At 37.4% G+C, this 20,295-nt stretch overlaps 1 protein-coding gene across 1 annotated transcript; it reads left to right on the forward strand.

Moving 5' to 3' along the window:
• The first annotated feature begins 1,560 nt into the window (after positions 1 to 1,560).
• On the forward strand, positions 1,561 to 19,572 carry ARF4 (ADP ribosylation factor 4). The gene is made up of 6 exons (XM_036331826.1): positions 1,561 to 1,825; positions 8,471 to 8,551; positions 9,203 to 9,312; positions 13,368 to 13,439; positions 16,504 to 16,629; positions 18,601 to 19,572. The coding sequence occupies exons 1-6, from the start codon at positions 1,759 to 1,761 to the stop codon at positions 18,685 to 18,687; spliced, it is 543 nt and encodes a 180-aa protein (XP_036187719.1). The 5' UTR covers positions 1,561 to 1,758; the 3' UTR covers positions 18,688 to 19,572.
• Positions 19,573 to 20,295: the final 723 nt, after the last annotated feature.

Genomic DNA, 20,295 nt, shown 5'->3' on the forward strand with positions numbered 1-20,295 from the left:
GGAAAGTCTATGCTTAATTTTTTGAGAAACTGCCAGACTATTTCTAAAGTTCTTTTACCATTTTATGTTTCCATCAGCAGTGTATGAGGGTTGATTTATCTACATTCTTAACACTATCTTTTTATTTTAGCCATCTTAGTATCAAATTGGTATATCACTGTGGTTTTGATTTGCATTCTCATAACTGACGGTTATTTAAACTTCCTTTTAAAAATTTTGTCTTTTTTTTAAATTATATTTTATTGATTTTTTACAGAGAGGAAGGGAGAGGGATAGAGAGTTAGAATCATCGATGAGAGAGAAACACCGATGAGCCGCCTCCTGCACACTCCCTACTGGCGATGTGCCCGCAACCAAGGTACATGCCCTTGACTGGAATCGAACCTGGGACCCTTTAGTCCGAAGGCCAACGCTCTATCCACTGAGCCAAATCGGTTAGGGCTTATCTTTATTTTTCAGAGTATTTCAGATACCCCTTCTTAAAGATTTCAGACAAGTGGGCGAAAGGAGGGTTGTCAATAGTTAACATTAAAAGTCAGGTCTTAACTAGGAAGAGCGGTTATGATTCTTTGAGTGGGAGTGATTTATCTAGTCAGTCAAGGAAGTCTTTCCAAGGGAGTTGAAATTGAAACAGATCTTCAGAGCGGGTGAGCATCCTAAACTGCTCCAGCAATTGGGGTCTCTGTGGGAAGTGGCGAAGATTACCGGGAACTTGTTTTTTCATACTCTCCCCCCCCCCTCCCCCACAAGACGTATGCCTTATTTTGATTCAGGAAAACATTAAGATCATAAATATATTTAAATTGAGAAGGCTTCCCACTTCCTCAACTTAAGAAATCAATCTTACATGCTTCTGGGAGACAGAAAAGTAAGCCTTACTCATTGGCTTCTCTTAAGAGCTGAACAGTTGTTGAAAATAGGAGTTCTCTTGTCTTGACCTAGGATTAGGGATCTTCAGTATGACCTCGCCTGGGGGGTCGAAGAGGCAAACCTGGCTTCCTCAGCGGTTGCCACCGGTTCTCCGCCGGCTCGTCCTCCACTAGGGAATGATCCGGTCCAGCGCGTGCAACGTGTTCGTTGGTGGGACCGGGGAATCCCCAACACGCGTAGCATTGGAGGACGACGCCCAAAAGGCATAGAGAACGAAGTTAACTGCCTCCCAACCCGCAAGGCACAGCCCACCTTTCCGGAAGCAAGGATGACAACCTCCGGGATGCACTTATCAGGCGGAAGGGTCTCGCTAAAGTCTGATTGGAAGTGACAAAGCGAGGCATTGTGGGACTTTGTCCCCCAGTACGCCTGTGCTAACCGGCCTCGCCCGCTTCCTGCAGCCACGTCCCGGAGGTGGCGGCGGCTGGAGATGCACGTCAGCAAAGCTGGCCCCTCCGGTGCGGGCGCAGGCGCAGTGGCTCGGGCAGTACCGGAAGCGCAGGGGGATGGGCCGGCGGTGACGCGATTCTGTCCGCGTTGGAGGGGCCGGGCCGCTGCCGGAGTCGCCGCGGCTGCCGAGTGACGTGGCACAGCCGAAGCCTTAACACTAGAGCCGGAGCCGCCGCAGCAGTCGTCGAGCAGGTCCGCGCCCCGCTGATTCCGGCCCCGGAGCGTCGTCCGGCGCGCCGGCTAGCGAGCCGTCCCTGCCGCCCTCTTTCTTCGTTAGCTCCTCTCCTTCTTGCTCAGCTTGCCGGGAGCGTGAAAAGAGAAGGCCGGGGGAAGCTCCGAACCCCTTTGCTCCTGCCCATCGCGAGTGCAACTACCGCCATGGGCCTCACCATCTCCTCCCTCTTCTCCCGCCTCTTCGGCAAGAAGCAGATGCGTATTTTGATGGGTGAGTGAGCGATCGAGAGCGGAGTCCGAGCCCAGTGGGTGGCGGTCCCTGCGGTGGCGGCGGCGGCGGGGCCCGGTTTTGCCTCATTTTGCCGCGGTGGGGGAGGGGCGGCGGTTGGGGATCGGGCGGAATTCTTAAGGGGGAACAATGGGGTGAAGGGTGGGTGGTGGTCCCAGACCTGTCCGGGAGGCCCTGTAGCGGCGTGGGCAAGGCTCCCTCCTCCTGCGTTTGGCTTCCTCTCCTTGATCTCACTGAAGGCCAACAAGGTAGGGCGGAGAAGCGACCTGGGATCTCGCGGGGCCCCCCCAGAGTGCGATCTGGCTCCCCGCTTCCCCGGGTGTGGGCAGCGGTCGGGAGGAGGCAGAGCGACTCCAGCCCTCCCCGCCCCCCTTTCCGCCGGTGCACACCCTGCACCCTGCGCCTTGCACACGCCAGTGGTATGTGAGCGAGCGGTCGCCGAGCCCGGGGCTGGCCGTGGGCGGAAGTGGCCGGCTGGGCGCGGGGGCCCGGGAGCGCCCGAGGGTTCAGGAGCGGCCGGAGTCCTCTGCTCGCTTCGCTCAACTTGGCTTCGCGCTGGGTTTCGCTTCGTATTTTTCCTTGTCCTCGTTAGTAGCCCTGCAAACGGAGTTTTTCATGAATATGTTCCTTTTAGCCACTCTCAAAAACTAAAGGTGTTTGATTCACTCTCTTTGGTTTTCAAACTGATTTTTATTGGTAGTTTTATTAGCCCTAGGTTTAATGGGGGTCGGGAGGAACTTTTAGAAAGTAATTTTCTTAAGCCGATAACAAGTTTTCAAGTAACTGAACTTTATGACGCTTAATTTTAGGGTAGTCTTCTTAATAATGACAAAGGTGTTCTTTTTAATTCTTTCGGGAAATAGGCTTTTGGAAACCTGCTTTTCAGGGTCATTTTTCGCTCAGCGGAGGGAGAAGGGACTTGTCATTGGAGGGAAGTAAGCAGCCCCTTCCGGGTAGCGCTGTAGGGAGTCTTCACTGTAGCTAAGCTCCGTGGACCCCGGGAATGCTAAAAGGTGCCCCTCTAACTTTAAAACTGAAACCTGGTTCATTACCTGTTTTCTAGAGAGTGGAAGGGGTAAAGGTTTTATTTTCAAGTTGTACCCTTGAAAGTTTTCCAAAGCAAGGTTCAGTAATATTTCAAGGTGTATTAAGATGAAGGGTAAACACATTTGGTTCTTTTTTTTAACTTCTCTGTTAAGCTTCTGACTTCTTCACAATTCATGGGACAATTGTTAATGAAACATTCACAAAGGAAAATTAAAATATTTTCTCTTTCAAAGTGTTTCTCGGATTTCATTTTTGAAGACAAAATTTAGGAGGGCAAGCATGTTATTTAGGCTTTAAAAGTCATTGAAAAATGGCAGTCTAAAAAAGTATCCGAAGTTAATGAGAGAACTTTGGACTGTGATAAATTAATTTTCAGCCTGTTCCTTAAAGAGATGAACTATTACGACCTTGTGTTCCTGGAAATGTATGTTTGGTCCTTTTACTGAAGATTGTTGGAAGTAAATTGCTGTTTTTCATTTCATTAATCTTTGTGATGGCTACAGGTTAAGAGGGGAAAGAGCAGTAGAATTATGCTATAAGTACTTTACTATGTTTACTATATTAGGGGAGCATTTCTTTCCCTCCTCAAAAATGATGGAAAGAAAATGGAAGAGGAAAAGTATTTAACTTTGTGCATTTGTGCAGGGCGTAGAAGTCATGATTTGGAATTATTCATTTATTACTCAGGTTTGCTATTGCTTTGCATTATATTTTCAGGATAATTAGGTTCCTTGATTAAAAATACTTCAGTCACAAGGACAACTTTTAGGTAACTCATCAAATGAAGTATAACCATATGATGGATAGAAAAATAGGTGATTAGAAAGTTTGATAATTCCTAGAAATTTTTGTTCAGCTTTCTGAGTGACAGCATAAATAGTAGACACTCAAGATGTCTGCCTTTATTGAAGTATTAGAATTAATACTCAGCTATTAAGTCTGGTTTGCCACATTACTGTGGAGAATTTTAAGTTTTATTCCTATATCCACTCTCCCAAAAGTTCAAGTAATTTAAAAAGGTGTTTGGTTGAAGTTACAGCTTGCAGTAAACTAGTTAAAAACAGTATCAGATTTAAAGTAATTTAAACTATAGATTGACAGAAATTCGTCAATCATAGTTTTTCCCCTCGAAGGAGAAATTGCTCCTGCAACTAATATGAGCTTAAATTCAGAGTTTCCAACTTTTATCTCTCCTGTAGCCCTGCATTATGCTATTTTATGTAGGATCAACATATTTTGATCTGATAATACGTAATAAGTAAACGGCCCCCCCCCCCCCACATTTTGTTTATGTCTGAAAACGACCAATGTGTTCATAGAGGAATTACTAATTCTATTCTCTGAACTTGCAAGTTCTTGACAGTTGAAAATTTGAAAAACGTTCCTTTCTAAAAGATTGCTAATACCAGTTAAGTTCTGCCTTTCCCTTATATTTTGACTATTTTTTGGGGGGTGGGGACCGGATAGGTTTAGGAGGAAGGATCCCCTGATGGTCAAACTTCTGAGTAATTAGATGAAATATTAAGGTAGATTGTGTCCACCAGAAGAATATAAAGGCAGAATGGCAGTGTACAAATACTATTTGAGAGCTCTGGCATCAGTCTAGTTGTTTTTGTTTGTTTTGTTTTATTTTTAATTTAAAAATTGAGATGTAATTCACAAAACATGTAATTCATCCCTTTAAAATGTACAGTTCAGTGGTTTTTAGTATATTCACAAAGTTGTGTAACGATCACTACTTTATTAATTCTAGAACGTTTCTATCAGCCCAGAAAGAAACCCTATACCCCCAAAAGTCTGTCATTGCCCCATCCCCCAATTCCTCTTGCAACCACTCATCTACTTTACTTTGTTTCTATGGGTTTGTCTACTTAGAATATTTTGTATAATGGAGTCATACAATATGTGACCTTTTTTTTTTTTTTAAATATTCAGAGAGAAAGGGAGAGAGAGAGATAGTTAGAAACAGCAACCAGAATCATTGATCAGCTGCCTCCTGCAGACCCCCCACTGGGGATGGAGCACAACCCTGGCATGTGCCCCTGACTGGAATTGAACCTGGGACTCTTTACTCTTTAGTCCACAGGCCGACGCTCTATCCACTGAGCCAAACCAACTAGGGCCAATATGTGACCTTTAGTGTCTAGCTTCTTTCACTTAGCATCATGTTTTCTAGGTTTATCCATATTATAGCATGTATCAGTACTTCATTCCTTTTTATGACTGAACAATAATTCTGCTGTATACATAATACTACAGTTTGTTCAGATTGGGTTGTTTGATGGAAATGGGGTTGTTTTCACTTTAGCTATTAAAAATAATACTGTTATGAACATTTGTGAGTTTTTGTTGGGGGCATATGTTTTTTATTCTCTTGGGTAAATAAATACCTAGGAGTGGAATTGTTGGGTCCTGTTAACTATGTTCAACATTCTGAGGAACTGCCAAACTGTTTTCCAAAGCAGCTATGCCATTTTACATTCCCACTAGTATGAGGGGTTTAATTTCTCCACAAGACCCAGGGGTTGAATTATCTGTTCTCCATTATTCCTGTGATTCTGGGGACATTACTGAACCTCAGATGCTTCATCTGAAAAATGGAGGGTTATTGTCCCCACAATTTTTAATTTTTAAATTATAAAAATGGATGCAACCATCTAGAGATATGGATGGAACACAGTAAAGACTCAATGTTAAGTTATTATGAAGTTGTATTTCAATCTTCTTTGTAAGAAAATTTGAAAGATAAAGGAAATAAAAGTATCTGAAATTTTACTTTTTTTCTTCCCCGTTTTTTTCTTTCTGCATTTGTTTTTTTCTCTAAGTTGAGATCATTGAAATCTAGCTTAATTTAAAATATAAATATTTCTTGCTGCCACAGTTTGGTAGACAAACTTTTTAATGATTGACAAAGATTTTGGGGGTTAATTTTGCTGCTAACACTTTGGTCAAAGTGTGAGTCCAGTAAGGAGAACAAGTAATTCCAGTGTATCTTTCAATACAGTGAGTTGTTTATGGGGGTGAGAGGGAGGGAGGACATAACTGGACTGTACAGATTAGAGTCTTATCTTGGCTAGTTAAAAATTGGTTATAATTTTCATTTTGTGGAGAAGTCTCATTACCAAACATTGGAACATTAAGAAAGTACAAACTCAAGAAATTATTAAAATAGCACAATATTGTTAGACCAACATGTTTTTGAGTAAAGACCTGTATAATGAGTTTTAAATGATGGTAAACATTAATGTGTGCATCTTAAATTGTATAATAGAAATATCTTTTTAAGAAACTTTTGGTTTGCATATATATATATATATATATATATATATATATATATATAGCACTATCATTTTGGGTTCAACTCAAATGATATCTTCATGATTTTAGAAACTTCTATGTGGCTGCAAGTCATTTAAATATTGTCTTAATAGTTTTTATTTTAAAAATAACGTGGTTGCTTAAAAAACCTAATGGTTGCACTATTTTGTAAACTCCTTTTTAAATATATACATATTTTATTGATTTTTACAGAGAGGAAAGGAGAGGGATAGAGAGAAACCTCAGTGAGAGAGAAACATGAATCAGCTACCTCCTGCATGCCTCCTACTGGGGATGGAGCCCACAACCAAGATACATTCCCTCAACCGAAATTGAACCTAAGACCCTTCAGTCCACTCTATCCACTGAGCCAAACTGGCTAAGGCTGTTCTTTTTTTAATGAAAGTAACACGTGTTTATTGTGTTACCAAAAAAAATTAACAATATGAAAGTAGAATAGTAATTATGCATACAGGCAGGTATAAAGTTTTTATTAAAATAAAAATTAGATTACTGTAACGTAAAGTAATTCTGTTTTCTCCCATTCCTTGTCAATATTTTTGAATTGACATTGTTTTTAAATGGCAGTATGAGGTTCATTTGGACCCCAATGAGGAGTGGCATGTGTCATAGTTCTCAAACTGTAACTCAAGTATTTTTCCTAATCACCATCTCAATTTCAATTCTTCTGACTTGTACCTAATCGTATTTGGACTTAGTTAAAGGGGACTTTTGCTTTATTTTAAAATTTGATCAGAATCACGAGTGGCATTTATGCTCTCAAGAGACAGCTTTTTTCCAACAATGAAAAGATTATATGTTATTCCCATTTTCTGTATTGTTGCTGAAGATCTGTGTTGTTTTGTTTGTTTTTTTGTTTTGTTTTGTTTTTCCTATTTTTTGGTAATGTTCCATACACAAAAAAACAAAACACTTCCTGGTAGCAATTGATTTTTCTTATGTCCATGAGTGAGGGCTGAGAGTGGGCTGCTCACGCTGTCTAGTAAGTGTTAGTATTTTGGAAAGAATAAACCTGAACCCCAGTATGAAGAAGTAGAGACCAAAGTTTTATTAGAGGACATAGGAATAAGAAGATTTAAGATGTCAGAGTTTCCAAAAAATCTTAAAGCTACCCTTTTTTCTGCCAACGGCCATTTAGATATTTATAACATTATTCACGGGCCATACAAAATTATCAACTTCTACTAAGTTAACTCATCCCTAATGCCTTGGCAGGGCCAGACCAAATGACTTTGAGGGCCTTATACGGACGGACGTTCTCCACCCCTGCTTTATAGGGAACAAAGCAGAAAGGGTAGGAGTATGAGTTGCCTATAGCCTTTAGCTCTGTTTTTGAAGTAACTGATCAAAATTAAACTTACTTGCACGGGAATGTGATATCCTTACAGCAATGGTCCATTCAATGAGATTATTAGATACTGACCTTCCTTCCATTTATGAAGACTTTAGCAAACAATGTAGAATATTCAGGTTTTGAGAGATTCATACTTAAAATAAGCATTTAATTTGTTCTTCACTATCACTGTAATAAAGTGGTATGACTTCTTGTTTTAATAGGAATTTTTTTCAGAAACCACATTCTTCCACACTTGTCTATGCCTCAAGGAAGCATTTTAAGAATTTAGACATATGTTGGAGATGAATATGATAGGGTCATTTTTACAATTCATATTAACCAGTCTTTTATTCTCATTTCTGCACATTTGACGTTGAAATGAACGTAAGTAGGAGTAAAATTGGCCTTATCTTCCTTTGGAAGTCATTTAAAGAGATTAGGACATAGTATTGAGTTTACTAATCTTAAAGTTCTTTATTCACTTGTTCTTTTGTGTTCTGATTCAATTCTAATTTGTGTTTTTTAAAATGGTAATAGGTCATAGAAATAATACAGATGAGTTGGAGGAGATCATAAATTATCTGATCCAGTGTCCTTATTTTATAGCTAATTTCTCTGGCTTTAGTTTCCTAAAGTGACCTGTTTAAAGGCACTTGACTAGTTTATGGCAAAGCAAATCTAGAAATTACTGCCTGAATCAGCCAGATACTATTTTCTTTTCACTACTACATGCTATCTCTTTAGGTCTAGAAAGACAAAGTGAAATCAGAAATGAGGTGATTTTATTTCTAACTCATTTGTGCCTTGACCAGTCAACTTTAGCTTTCAAACTATATATTTGTTGCAAAATAATTTCTTAGTGTGTGCTTTTGGTCTAGATTTAAAACCTGTGATGTCTTTTCTAGTTGGATTGGATGCTGCTGGCAAGACGACCATTCTGTATAAACTGAAGTTAGGGGAGATAGTCACCACAATTCCTACCATTGGTAAGAAAGTTTACAGGTGATTATTATAAAGTGAAATAGAATAGAGCTTAATTTTGAAACTGCCTTATATTTAAAGACTTTGTTTTTAGAGCAGTTTTATTTTCACAGAAAAATTGGGAGGTATCCCAAATTATCCCTTCCCCCATAGTCAGCATCACTCACTAGAGCAGCGGTTCTCAACCTGTGGGTCGCGACCCCTTTGGCGGTGGGACGACCCTTTCACAGGGGTTGCGTAAGACCATCCTGCATATCAGATATTTACATTACGATTCATTACAGTAGCAACATTACAGTTATGAAGTAGCAATGAAAATAATTTTATGGCTGGGTCACAACATGAGGAACTGTATTTAAAGGGCCAGAAGGTTGAGAACCACTGCACTGGAGTGATACATTTGTTACAGTTGATGAACCTACATTTTCACATCATAATCACCCAAGGTCCATAGTTTACCTTTGGGTTCACTTTTGGTGTACATTCTGTCTAAACAGATGTACAATGACATGCATTCATCCTAACTCCTTGATTTTTAAGTTTGTTGATTATTTAGTGGGACTTTAAAAAAGCAATTCTGAGATAATTCCACAGTAAAGGGGTTTATTTTCTTACTGACATTTGCACAACAGTCTTTTTGGTTTTTCTCTTTGTAGGTTTTAATGTGGAAACAGTAGAATATAAGAACATTTGTTTCACAGTATGGGATGTTGGTGGTCAAGATAAAATAAGGCCTCTCTGGAGGCATTACTTCCAGAACACCCAGGTAAGGAATGCTATACATTTTTTATAACTTTTCTTTATAGGTTTCATGTATGTTAATTTTTACTGTTTAACTGGCTGTTGGTATTTACTATATGAGTTGGCATTCTTCTTATCACTACCATATTCGTCAGTGAACTCTCAAGCTTTTGAGGCTACATTACTGAGGGTGGAAGAGTTACATAGCTGTCATAGTAATATTTTTAAGTGTGTGGGTTATTCTCAAGATTGAATTAGCTGTTTCGGCAGTAGTTCTATTGGTTTCATTCTTAGTCTAGAAAGTAAGATCTGTATAACTTTCTGTCATTATAGTTTTTAATGAATGTAAGACAATCGTTCTTCATTTACCCCAGTTAATTGTTTACTTTACTAAAATACATTACAACCCTGCCCGGGTGGCTCTGTTGATTGGAGCATGTTCCCTACACCAAAAGGTTGCTGGTTCAATTCCCATTTGGGGTGTGCACAGAAAGCTACCGATCGATGTTCGCGCTCTCTCTCTCTCTCTCTCTCTCTCTCAAAATCAAAAATAAATCCTCAGGTGAGAATTTAAAAAAATTCTAAAAAAAAAATGGCATTACAAAAATATATTAAGGTTAATCTGCCCTGCTGATTTGTAAGATAGTTTTATATTACTGTGTAGTATATGTAAATAACACATGGAAGAGACATTAGCGCAGAAGTTCTTAATTTGGCTGCACATTGGAGTAACTTTCAAAATCCTAAAGTCCTGATCATAACTCCAGACCACTTGAATCAGAATTTCTGGGAATATAAACTAGGCATTAGTAGTGCTTCTCAAACTTTAATGTGCCTATTAATTATCTGGGTCTTTGCTAAAATACAGATCAATTCACTAGGGCTTGGCTAAGTAACACACCTGAGGTTTCTAGCAAGTTCCAGGTAGTGGTTCTGATGCTGCTGTTTGAGATCTTACTTTGCAGAACAAGGCTCCAGTACAGAGTAATTCAACAGCAGCACTGTTGACATTTCGGGTGGAATAATTCTGTTGTTGGGTGAAGGGAGAGCTCTCTTTTGCATGGTAGGATGTTTAGCAGCATTCCTGGCTTCTACCCACTAGGTGCCATAGCAGTACCCTCCTTCCCCCCAACCCAATTGCAACAACCTAAATTGCTCCCTCTTGAAAACCACTGCTCTAGTCTTACTCTTATATGTAAGGAAACTGAAGCTTGGAATGACTTACCTAAGACTGGAGAGCTGGTTCTTGTGCTACATTTCTATTTAACCTGCTTCCAGCTCTGTTGTGTTTCCGAGGTAATGTGCGATGTTAACAAGCACTTCATATGTTTAAGATTTGCAGATAGCAGTTATTCTTGGTCTCCAGCTCTTATAGCATTGTATACAAGTGAGGTACATTGCCACCTGGTGGCAGTGAATACCCTAGCAACCAGGTTTAAGTAGTATATTCTGTTAAGTAAGTAGCTTGTTTATTTATTTATTTAAAAATTAGAATGTGCCCAGCCGGGTTGCTCAGTGGTTGAGCATCCACCTATGAACCAGGAGGTCATGGTTTCTCAGTCAGAGTATATGCCTGGGTTTCCGGCTCCATCCCCAGTAGGGGGCATGCAGGAGGCAGCCAATCAATAATTCTCCCTCATCATCGATGTTTCTATTTCCCTCTCCTTTCTTCTTTAAAAAATTAGAATGTTTCTGTTCATTAGCATAGCTGTGGTTAGAAAAGATATTTTGATGAGTCATATGCTTTAAAAATAAATCTTATTATGTTCTAAGTAAAACTTTGTTAATCTTAAGCCTTATAATTTTTAACCAAGGGTAGCCCTGGTTTTATCCCTAGATTTGTTTAGCATGCTTGGTAGTTTACTTTGAGATCTTTTTTTATTGGGGGGGGGGGCGGGCGGGTAGGTACCAAATTACTTTATTTGAAGGAATGGTACAAATGAAAGACATGAATGAATAATTTGGTACAAGTTATAGAAAAGGGAAGGTAACTCCAACATGCATGTACTGCTTTGGTGACCAGGGAAGTCACCTCTGTGACTATGGGAAGCCAGCCTACGGCTGAGCTGTCATCACTGTGTCCCAGGGTGTGCTTATCAAAGAGATACTCTGCCATGCCCGTTTCAAGGGCCTCCCAGCATGTGCAAATTAGTTACAAGGTCTTAATTTGAGATTAGATCCATTCCTGACCTCTTTGGATTACCTTAAATCAAAAGTCCAAGTACTTCTTCCTAGGGACCTCATGCCTGCTGGAGAAAGCTTTATGTGTTACCTGCTAATAACAGCTAAGCTGTTACAGCGAGATTTGCCAGCACTCCTGACCAGTTCTTTCAGCTATAAAATTTAAAAGAAACTGATGCCATGATTTTAACTTGTGTTAACAATCCAGGACACAGTGTTTATTGTAAATTCCTCTTCCCTCACTAGACAATTCCAATTATTTTGTTCTAAACAATTAAATAAATATTTAGCCATTTAAGTAATCTGTAATAGCCAGACCTATCTTTAGAATTTTACCTTTTCTACACTCTTGATTCTAGGCTGTCCAAGGAAGTGAATAACTTATAATTTATTTCTAAAATAATTCTCCCCTCACAATAATACTATTTTGGGACTGATAGCATTACTTATATTTTAAAACAATAAAAATGGGTTGATAGAACAGAAAAAAAAGTAGATCATTTTAGAGGTATTAACTCTTCTAGAGGGGATAACTAGTAAGTAGTGCTGAGATCTGAATTTGGGTATTTTTATACTATGCCATACTGGCTCTCCTAGTACCAAAAGTTTTTTTTAAAGGTTAGGATGTTTAAAATGATTGTTTACACCTGGCCAATGTTGCTCAGTTGTTGAGCCTCAACCTATGAAAAGGAGGTCAGTGTTCAATTCCCTGTCAGGGCACATGCATGGGTTTCAAGCTCAATCCCCAGTAGTGGGTGTACAGGAAGCAGCCAATCTATGTTTCTCTCCTTCTCTCTTCCTCTCTAAAATCAATTTTTAAAAAAAAGTATATAAAAAGGATGGTTTCTAACAGACATAAAGGAAATGGGTTTGAAAGTTGCTAGATCAAAATGATATTATGTCATTTAACATCCATAGCCTAAAATAACTATTAAGTACCCTGGCAAACTCAGTGTAATACTTAGGAGTAAATACAAAGTGATGTAGACCTTTGTCCTCAGTGGATTTAATCTAGTTACTTACATAAGTAATAACACAAGACAGTTTGTGATAAAAGTGACACATGATCATAAATATTCTGTGATCAGGGTTGTGGGGAGAACATTCAAAGTAATCACTTTTGTATTAATAGGAATAGATTTTAATAAAGCTATAAAATTAATCTGCCCTCTCTCAAGTTGAAAACTTTTTTATATTTTCCCATTTGAAAGTTTTTAGAAAAGTCTTAATTCAAAGAACTTCCCAATTCCATTTCTTTTGTAGTATAAAATTCTAATATTTGTAAATATCTTTAAGAATGATTACTACCTTCCTTCTTATTAAATATTTCTTACTTGATCAAGTCAACCATGAATTTTAGATATATTTTGCTTAAAATTTCCTTACCCTGGTTGAGTTGGTGGGCAACATTCTAGAGCAAGGCTAAGTTTTCCTGATGAAGCATGCCTCTTCTCCCTCTATTTTTTTTTTTTTTTAACACTGTGTACTTTCAATAAATCCAGTTAGTAAATTTATGAATCTTTGGCTTATTCTTTTCCTTTTGTCCCCACTTGTGGTCATTTTGTTACTTAAATTTATCTGGACTTAAACATGCAAGGGCACAGGGAAGGGAGTGGGGTAAAATTTAGTTTTAGCGCAACTGAGAAAAGATTTCATTTGGTTAAGAGTGTCATTTCTTTTGATTTAAAATAAAATTTCAAATGTTGAAGTAAAAAATAGTGCTCAAATTTGTTTTTAGAACTTAGAGCCCTGTTCTTTTTCTATTATTTTTTAAATAATGGGACATTTTCTTCTCAACATTTGGCTCTTGATATGGTTTTGCTGCTTATGCTTGTGTTTCATATTTAGTGTGTCCTTTAAATTTAACTGTCATAATTTATTTAAACAATTTTTTTTCAGGGTCTTATTTTTGTGGTAGATAGCAATGATCGTGAAAGAATTCAGGAAGGAGCTGAAGAGCTGCAAAAAATGGTAAGAATACATTTTTTTAATTTATCATTTCCAGGATGCATTTTTTCCTAAGTGACAGTGGTGATGTCAGTGTTTGGCACATTTTAACTGTGATTAGATTACACAAGTAAGACTTTTTAGGGCAGAAAGAACTATCATCACAGGTTCTTAAGAATGCATATATGGACACAGACACCAGGGGGTGAGGGCATGAGTGGGGGGAGCGAAAGAGGGGGATGGAAATGGGGGGATAAGGACACATATGTGGTACCTTAATCAATAAAGAAAAAGAAAGAATGCATATAATATAAAAATCTCCTATAGAGTTTTTTTTTGTTTTTTGTTTTTTTAACCCACACACACAGAAGAGAAACTACTTAGGAGGCTGGGAGAAAAAGCCCAGCTTGTTTTTAGAACGCTCCGTGACTGCTTTTGATGCATGTCTCTGATTGAGGATGTTTACATTAGTCACTCTCTTATTTTATAGGTATAACATTTGTAGTTGTGATACTTTATGGGTGGGATGCTGGTTCAGATTCCTTGCTCCTAAGGTCATTGAGTTTAGTTTTTTCTATATTGTGCCTACAATGTATACTTTGAAATGTTTTGTAATAGTAACCATGATAAAGAATCCCGGGGAAGGTAGTAGGATTTTGGTTGACAGTGGCATCTTGGCCTGCCCATATATTGGGTTAATGTTTTCATTTGTCTGTTTGCTAAAAAGCCAGGGCGGGGTGGGGTTGTTGAGGAAACTTGCCATGGTTTCAAATTATGGCCATAAAACATTTACTGAAATGAAATCTTCATTCTCATTTATTGCAATCTGTAAAACCATTTTGTCAGTGTATGTGTAACTAAATAACTGCTGGGGTGGTTTTTTTCTTTTTTTGTCTGATGAGTTACATATCAACCCTTCTCTTTTTGTAAATAGTTTTGAGATAAAAGTCACATGCCATGAACTTCACTCATTTGAAATGCACAAGTTAGTGGTTATTAGTTTACAAAATGTTACAGCCGTTACCACAGTCTAATTTTAGAACATTTTCATTGGCCCATAAAGAAATCGTAGAACATTTATTATTTATTCCCCATTCCTTTCCCCACTCTACCCTACACCCCTAGCTCTGACATCCACTAATCTTCTTTCTGTCTCTTTATACATATGCCTATTCTGGACATTTATACAATTGGAATCATGCAATATGTGGTCTTTTGTTAATTTTTAAAATTTTTTACTTTTCACTGAGCATAAGTTTTCAAGGTTCATATTGTATCATGTATCAGAATCTCATTTTTACGGTCTTTCTACTTTTGGTGGTATTCTTGCATTTTTTATGATATTGTTAATATCCTAATCATTGTATTGTTGTCCCACTGTTGTCTAGTTCAGCTGGCTAGAAAGGATAAAAGTCCAAAAAGAATCATTATCTAAATAGTTCTACTACTAAGTACCATAAGGTCCTGTCATAAATATTTATTGCCATATGTGTTTTTTGTCCTTGCCAGTCTTACCCTCAATGTATGATCATGAAGACTGAATAAATGTTTTACCTTAATGGAGTATAGCATGGTTGGCTTGAAAAAGTTTTGCTTTACTTGAAGGCATATAATTATTTGCTCAGGATTTAAAAACTGAAGGATAAGATCCCACTTCTGGGAATATATCCTAAAACCCCTGAAACACCAATCAGAAAGAATATATGCACCTCTATGTTCATAGCAGCATTATTTACAATAGCTAAGATTTGTAAACAGCCCAAATGCCCATCAGTAGAGGAATGGATAAAAAAAAAAAGCTGTGTTACACCCTAGCCAGTTTGGTTCAGTAAATAGATGGTCGGCCTCTGGACTGAAGTGTTCCGGGTTTGATTCAGGTCAAGGGCACATGCCTTGGTTGCAGGCTCGATCCCCCAGCCAGGTTGGGGCATGTTTCGGAGGTAACCAATTGATGTCTCTCTCTCATCTCAATTTTTCTCTCTCTATATCTCTCCCTTTCCATTCCACTCTCTAAAACGGGTCCTCAAACTGCGGCCCGACGAAAACATTTATCTGGCCCGCCGGGTGTTTTTGCCGCCGCTGTGTGCATAGGAATTTGTTCATAGTTTTTTTTTAAACTATAGTCCAGCCCTCCAACAGTCTGAGGGACAGTGAACTGGCCCCCTGTTTAAAAAGTTTGAGGACCCCTGCTCTAAACTCAATGGGAAAATATCTTTGGGTGAGGATTAACAACAAAAAATCTGTTATATTTACATAATGAAATACGCAGTTGTAAAAAAGAAAGGTCTCTTACCCTTTGAGACAGCATGGATGGAACTGAAGACTATTATGCTAAGTGAAATAAGCCAGTCAGAGAAAGACAAATACCACATGATCTCACTTATTTGTGGAATGTAATGAACAAAATGAATTTACCAACAAAATAAGACTAGAGGATGGAGGCATGGAACAGACTGACATATCTCTGGGTGGGAGGAGGGGGGATAAGAGATAAACCAGAGAACTTAAATACTTCTATGCATAGCACTTGGACACAGACAATAGTGTGGGTGACTGTCTAGGGCAGTGGTCGGCAAACTCATTAATCAACAGAGCCAAATATCAACAGTACAACAATTGAAATTTCTTTTGAGAGCCAAATTTTTTAAACTTAAACTATATAGGTAGGTACATTGTTATTAACTTAATTAGGGTACTCCTAAGGATTAGGAAGAGCCACACTCAAGGGGCCAAAAACTGTGGCTCACGAGCGCAGTTTGCCGACCATGGGTCTAGGGCAGTAGAGGCTGGGTGGAAAGGGGTATAGGAGGGGAAAATGGGAGATACCTGTAATACTGTCAACAATAAAAAATATATTTAAAAAATAGCATAGGCATACTTACAAATAAAATATATATAAGTACTGGAAGAAACCCCTCAACAACTGAAGGATAAGAGATTTAAGTTGTAGGAATACCTTAACTTTGTGTAGAGAAATTGGGTTGATATTTAATAAATAATATATATAGGAAGACAGTGTTTTATTTAATTTGTTACAATAATTGAATTCCAGTTTTATAGTTGTTAATGTCTTAGCTTTTATTTTCAGCTTCAGGAAGATGAGTTGCAAGATGCAGTGTTGCTGCTTTTTGCAAATAAACAGGATTTGCCAAATGCTATGGCCATCAGTGAAATGACAGATAAATTAGGTCTTCAGTCTCTTCGTAACAGAACAGTAAGTATTTGGCTTATATTAACTTCTTGACTATTAGACTTATTAGGATAATTGTTTTAGTTAATATTTAGTTTAAAAATTTATTAGCTAGTTGTCCCCTTTGAGCAGATAATGAACACATTATTTTACTATAGTTTACTCTTGCTTACACAAATATGACCCCTTTCAGGCATTATTTCATACTGTTATAAATGTGTTCAGTTTTACTTTAAAGAATGCTGATACCTTCTCCATTTTTTTTTTAGCTTTTAATAAATATTCGTTAAGGATCCAAAGATTTAAATATCTTTATTTTATTTAATGTTTGTTACCTTTATCCTCAAAATGTTTAGTATTGATAAATATGTAGAAAACTGTTCTATGTAAATTGTAATACTAAAAAATTATTGATATTTTAAATTTTATATCTTTTAAATAACAGGCAAATAATTCGTAATTTTGTTTTTAGGAGCCATATTTTAGATAATATTGTTTTGTACCGTAATATCAAAAGCTTGTGGGGCACCTGGCCGGTGTGTCTCAGAGGTTGAGTGTTGACCCAGGAACCAAGAAGGTTGCTGGTTCAATTCCTGGTCAAGGCACATATCCAGATTGTGGGCTCAACCCGCAGTAGGGAGCATGCAGGAGGCAGCCTATACATGATGTTCCTTTCTCATCGATGTTTCTATCTCTCTAAGTTTTTAATTTAAAATTACAAGAAATATTCCCTCTCTAACAGCTTATTTTATATCCGTGATTTAAATATTGGCAAAACACAACATGCAGTTTTATATGTAAACATGATATCACAAACTATTAGTGTGGCTTGTGCTTTACAATAGTTTTTTATTAGCTTGTCAGCAAGGCAAACATTGTACTGTGGCAATAATGTAAAGACTGAGATGTTCCAGGCTGATTTAAATAAAATAAATTGCAAAGGATACCAGTTTTCCATGCTATATGAATTTATGCCTTTTCCCAGCCTTCTGGGGTGTTTGATATTCAAATAATACTTGGCAACATTGTATACTTTCAGTGGTGTTGCAATATTAAAACAAGGTCTTTAAGGCAAAATAAAACGTGAATAAAGAAATTAATAAAAATAAATTATCCCGTATAAATAATTAAATTGCTTTCTAAGTCTTTTTGTATTTGTAACTTTTCATGGCAGTACATAGAGTTACTAGAGAAAAGATTCATTACCAATTTTAAAAAGTAGAACTTTTTGGAATGCATAAGACTAAAGATAATGAAATTATCTGAAAAGCATGTCTCTAAAAATATCAACAAGCCCATACTCTAAAAATTTTGCCTCCTATATTCTGAACTTTTTTAAAAAGTGGGAAATAAGAGGGTTATAAGGAATAGGTGGGTAGTTTATTTGTTACTCATCTTCCCATGAATGTTCTTTTTAGATTAAGTAGTAGATAATTGGTTAAATTTAATGTGTGGGTAGAAATAGTTTTAAATGTGAGAGGAGTTTTTTGAGAAGCAAGAGTTATGCGAGAACTCCCAATCTATATATACAGTTACTGAGATCATTAAATATAAAAGTAATTACTTGAGTTGTAAAACTTTAATGTATTTACTCATTTATTCCTATGGTTTTGTGTATTTTGTTTGCTTTGTTTAAAAAAACTGATTTCAGAGAGAGGGATAGAACATCAATGATGAGAATCATTGATTGGTTGCCTCCTACACACCACTTACTGGGGATAGAGCCTGCAACCTGGGCATGTGCCCTGACCAACCTGGGCAGGTGCCCTGACCGGGAATTGAACTGTGAACTCCTGGTTCATGGGTTGACACTCAACCACTGAGCCACACTGCCGGGCTTATGTTTTCTTTTTTTCTGTACGTTTATGGAAACTGCTGGCTAAATAATACCCCTAAGCAATTGGGGGAAAATAATTTTCTGATTCAGGAATTTGAAACTCTGTGTTATACTTAGTCTCATGTTAATCACGTATTTTCTTGTTTTTTTCTTTGTAGTGGTATGTTCAAGCCACTTGTGCTACACAAGGAACTGGCCTGTATGAGGGACTTGACTGGCTGTCAAATGAGCTTTCAAAACGTTAAATGAAACTGGATATCTAATCAAGGACATGTTGGATAGAATTTGTCTAGGCTTGTTACAACAAAATTAGTTTGCATCTTGGTTATTAAACAGTATCTGGGACTGGTTTGGGCAGAATATTACAGCGTTTAAACTTATTTTGTTGCCAATTATTGTTTACCAAGTATAAATGTTGCACTTTAGCAATATGCTTGGTTTTAAAGAAATTATCTTTAACTTGGGGGGAAAAAGTGTCCTCTTTTAATTTTACTTCCCTTAAGCCTAAATGCCTGAACTTAGCTATTGTGACACCTTTAAATAAATCCATTTTGAATGTTTTTTGAGCCCACAAAAAATAATGTTTTAAAGTTATCCCCTTGCTACTTTACTGATACCTTTATCATTCCTGGGACAGTCTGCTGATTTAAAAATAAAATGTAGCATTCCATTTGTATTTATTTTCCTCCCTTGCCAAAAAGATTTTCTAATACTGCTTGTACCAGCCAGGGAAATGCTCCAAAACACTATTGAGATCTCTTGCACTGAGGAACTTACTACTCCTCCCTTCTCTCCCCCGATTATGACTCCTGGCTTCCATCAGCCAAGCTTACCTTGCTGTGGTTTGGATTCAATAGCTAATTAGTTCTATGCTGGTAGCAAAGAGTTCATATGGAGATGATTTTTAATACCCAGCAGATTGTCTTTCTTTATATTGTATCTTTTTTATGTTGCATGTTGCTTTTGGTATCAGCCTGACTCTTTGCCCAGTATATGATAGTTCTGCTGATGTTTTATTGTTTATTGGTGAACATATCTTCAGTAAGTTTTTGGAAAACTCATCAAACTCAAATGAATAAGTTTTCTTCATAACCCATTTGGAATTATTCCTAATAAAATGATAAAATATATATTTGTGTGTATTCTTTTTGAGTTTTAAAGATGTTTGACATGGATTTTCTTATTTAGTAAAGTTGATTTACATACTTTACACTGTGAAGAATAATACAGATCCCAGTGAAATTTACTAATTGTTTAAAATGAAACGTTGGGTTGCTATCGTGTGTATGACAGAGTGGGGAAGCAACTTTTAAAATTTAGTTTTATTTGATAAAATACCATTTTTGACACTGTACATTTCTAAAAACAGATCAAGAATAAAAAGCTATAATAAAATGAACTGCCCAAAAAGCATGTATGCATGTGCTTGCTTTACAGCTAAGGTTAGTTAAAAAAATGTAAGTGCTGTTTCATGGCAGAATACATAGACTATCAGTGATGTTGCTTTTCTACATAGGAGAAAAAAGTTCACAGCACTTTTCTGCTTCACGAATTTCGGAACTGCAGAGAGATTACATGTGACTAAGTTTTTGTTAAGACAATTAAGGTATATACCTCATTAACTACATCTATTAAGTTATTAGGGACTCCACTTGGTAACCTTATGAATAACTTTGTTTTTGTCTATAGTCTAAATTTCTTTGTATTTTATAAACCTTGGTTTTTTATGATTGTTAATGGCTTGCATAGATTTTGGTAAATTTGTGGATTGAAATTTTATTTTCAAAACCAAGCACATGCTTATAAAATAATGTATAGTTTTGAATAGTTAACAACAACAACAAAAAGTACTG

Source organism: Myotis myotis, unplaced genomic scaffold, assembly GCF_014108235.1.
Source record: "Myotis myotis isolate mMyoMyo1 unplaced genomic scaffold, mMyoMyo1.p scaffold_m19_p_13, whole genome shotgun sequence".
NCBI classification, from domain to species: Eukaryota; Metazoa; Chordata; class Mammalia; order Chiroptera; family Vespertilionidae; genus Myotis; species Myotis myotis.

What these genes read in the sequence shown, in the direction of transcription:
- ARF4 (XM_036331826.1), top strand. Translation starts at nt 1,759, where the DNA reads ATGGGCCTCACCATCTCCTCCCTCTTCTCCCGCCTCTTCGGCAAGAAG. An exon ending in GCAGATGCGTATTTTGATGG is followed by an intron (nt 1,826 to 8,470) that starts GTGAGTGAGCGA and finishes TGTCTTTTCTAG; the next exon opens with TTGGATTGGATGCTGCTGGC. An exon ending in CTGAAGAGCTGCAAAAAATG is followed by an intron (nt 13,440 to 16,503) that starts GTAAGAATACAT and finishes TTTTATTTTCAG; the next exon opens with CTTCAGGAAGATGAGTTGCA.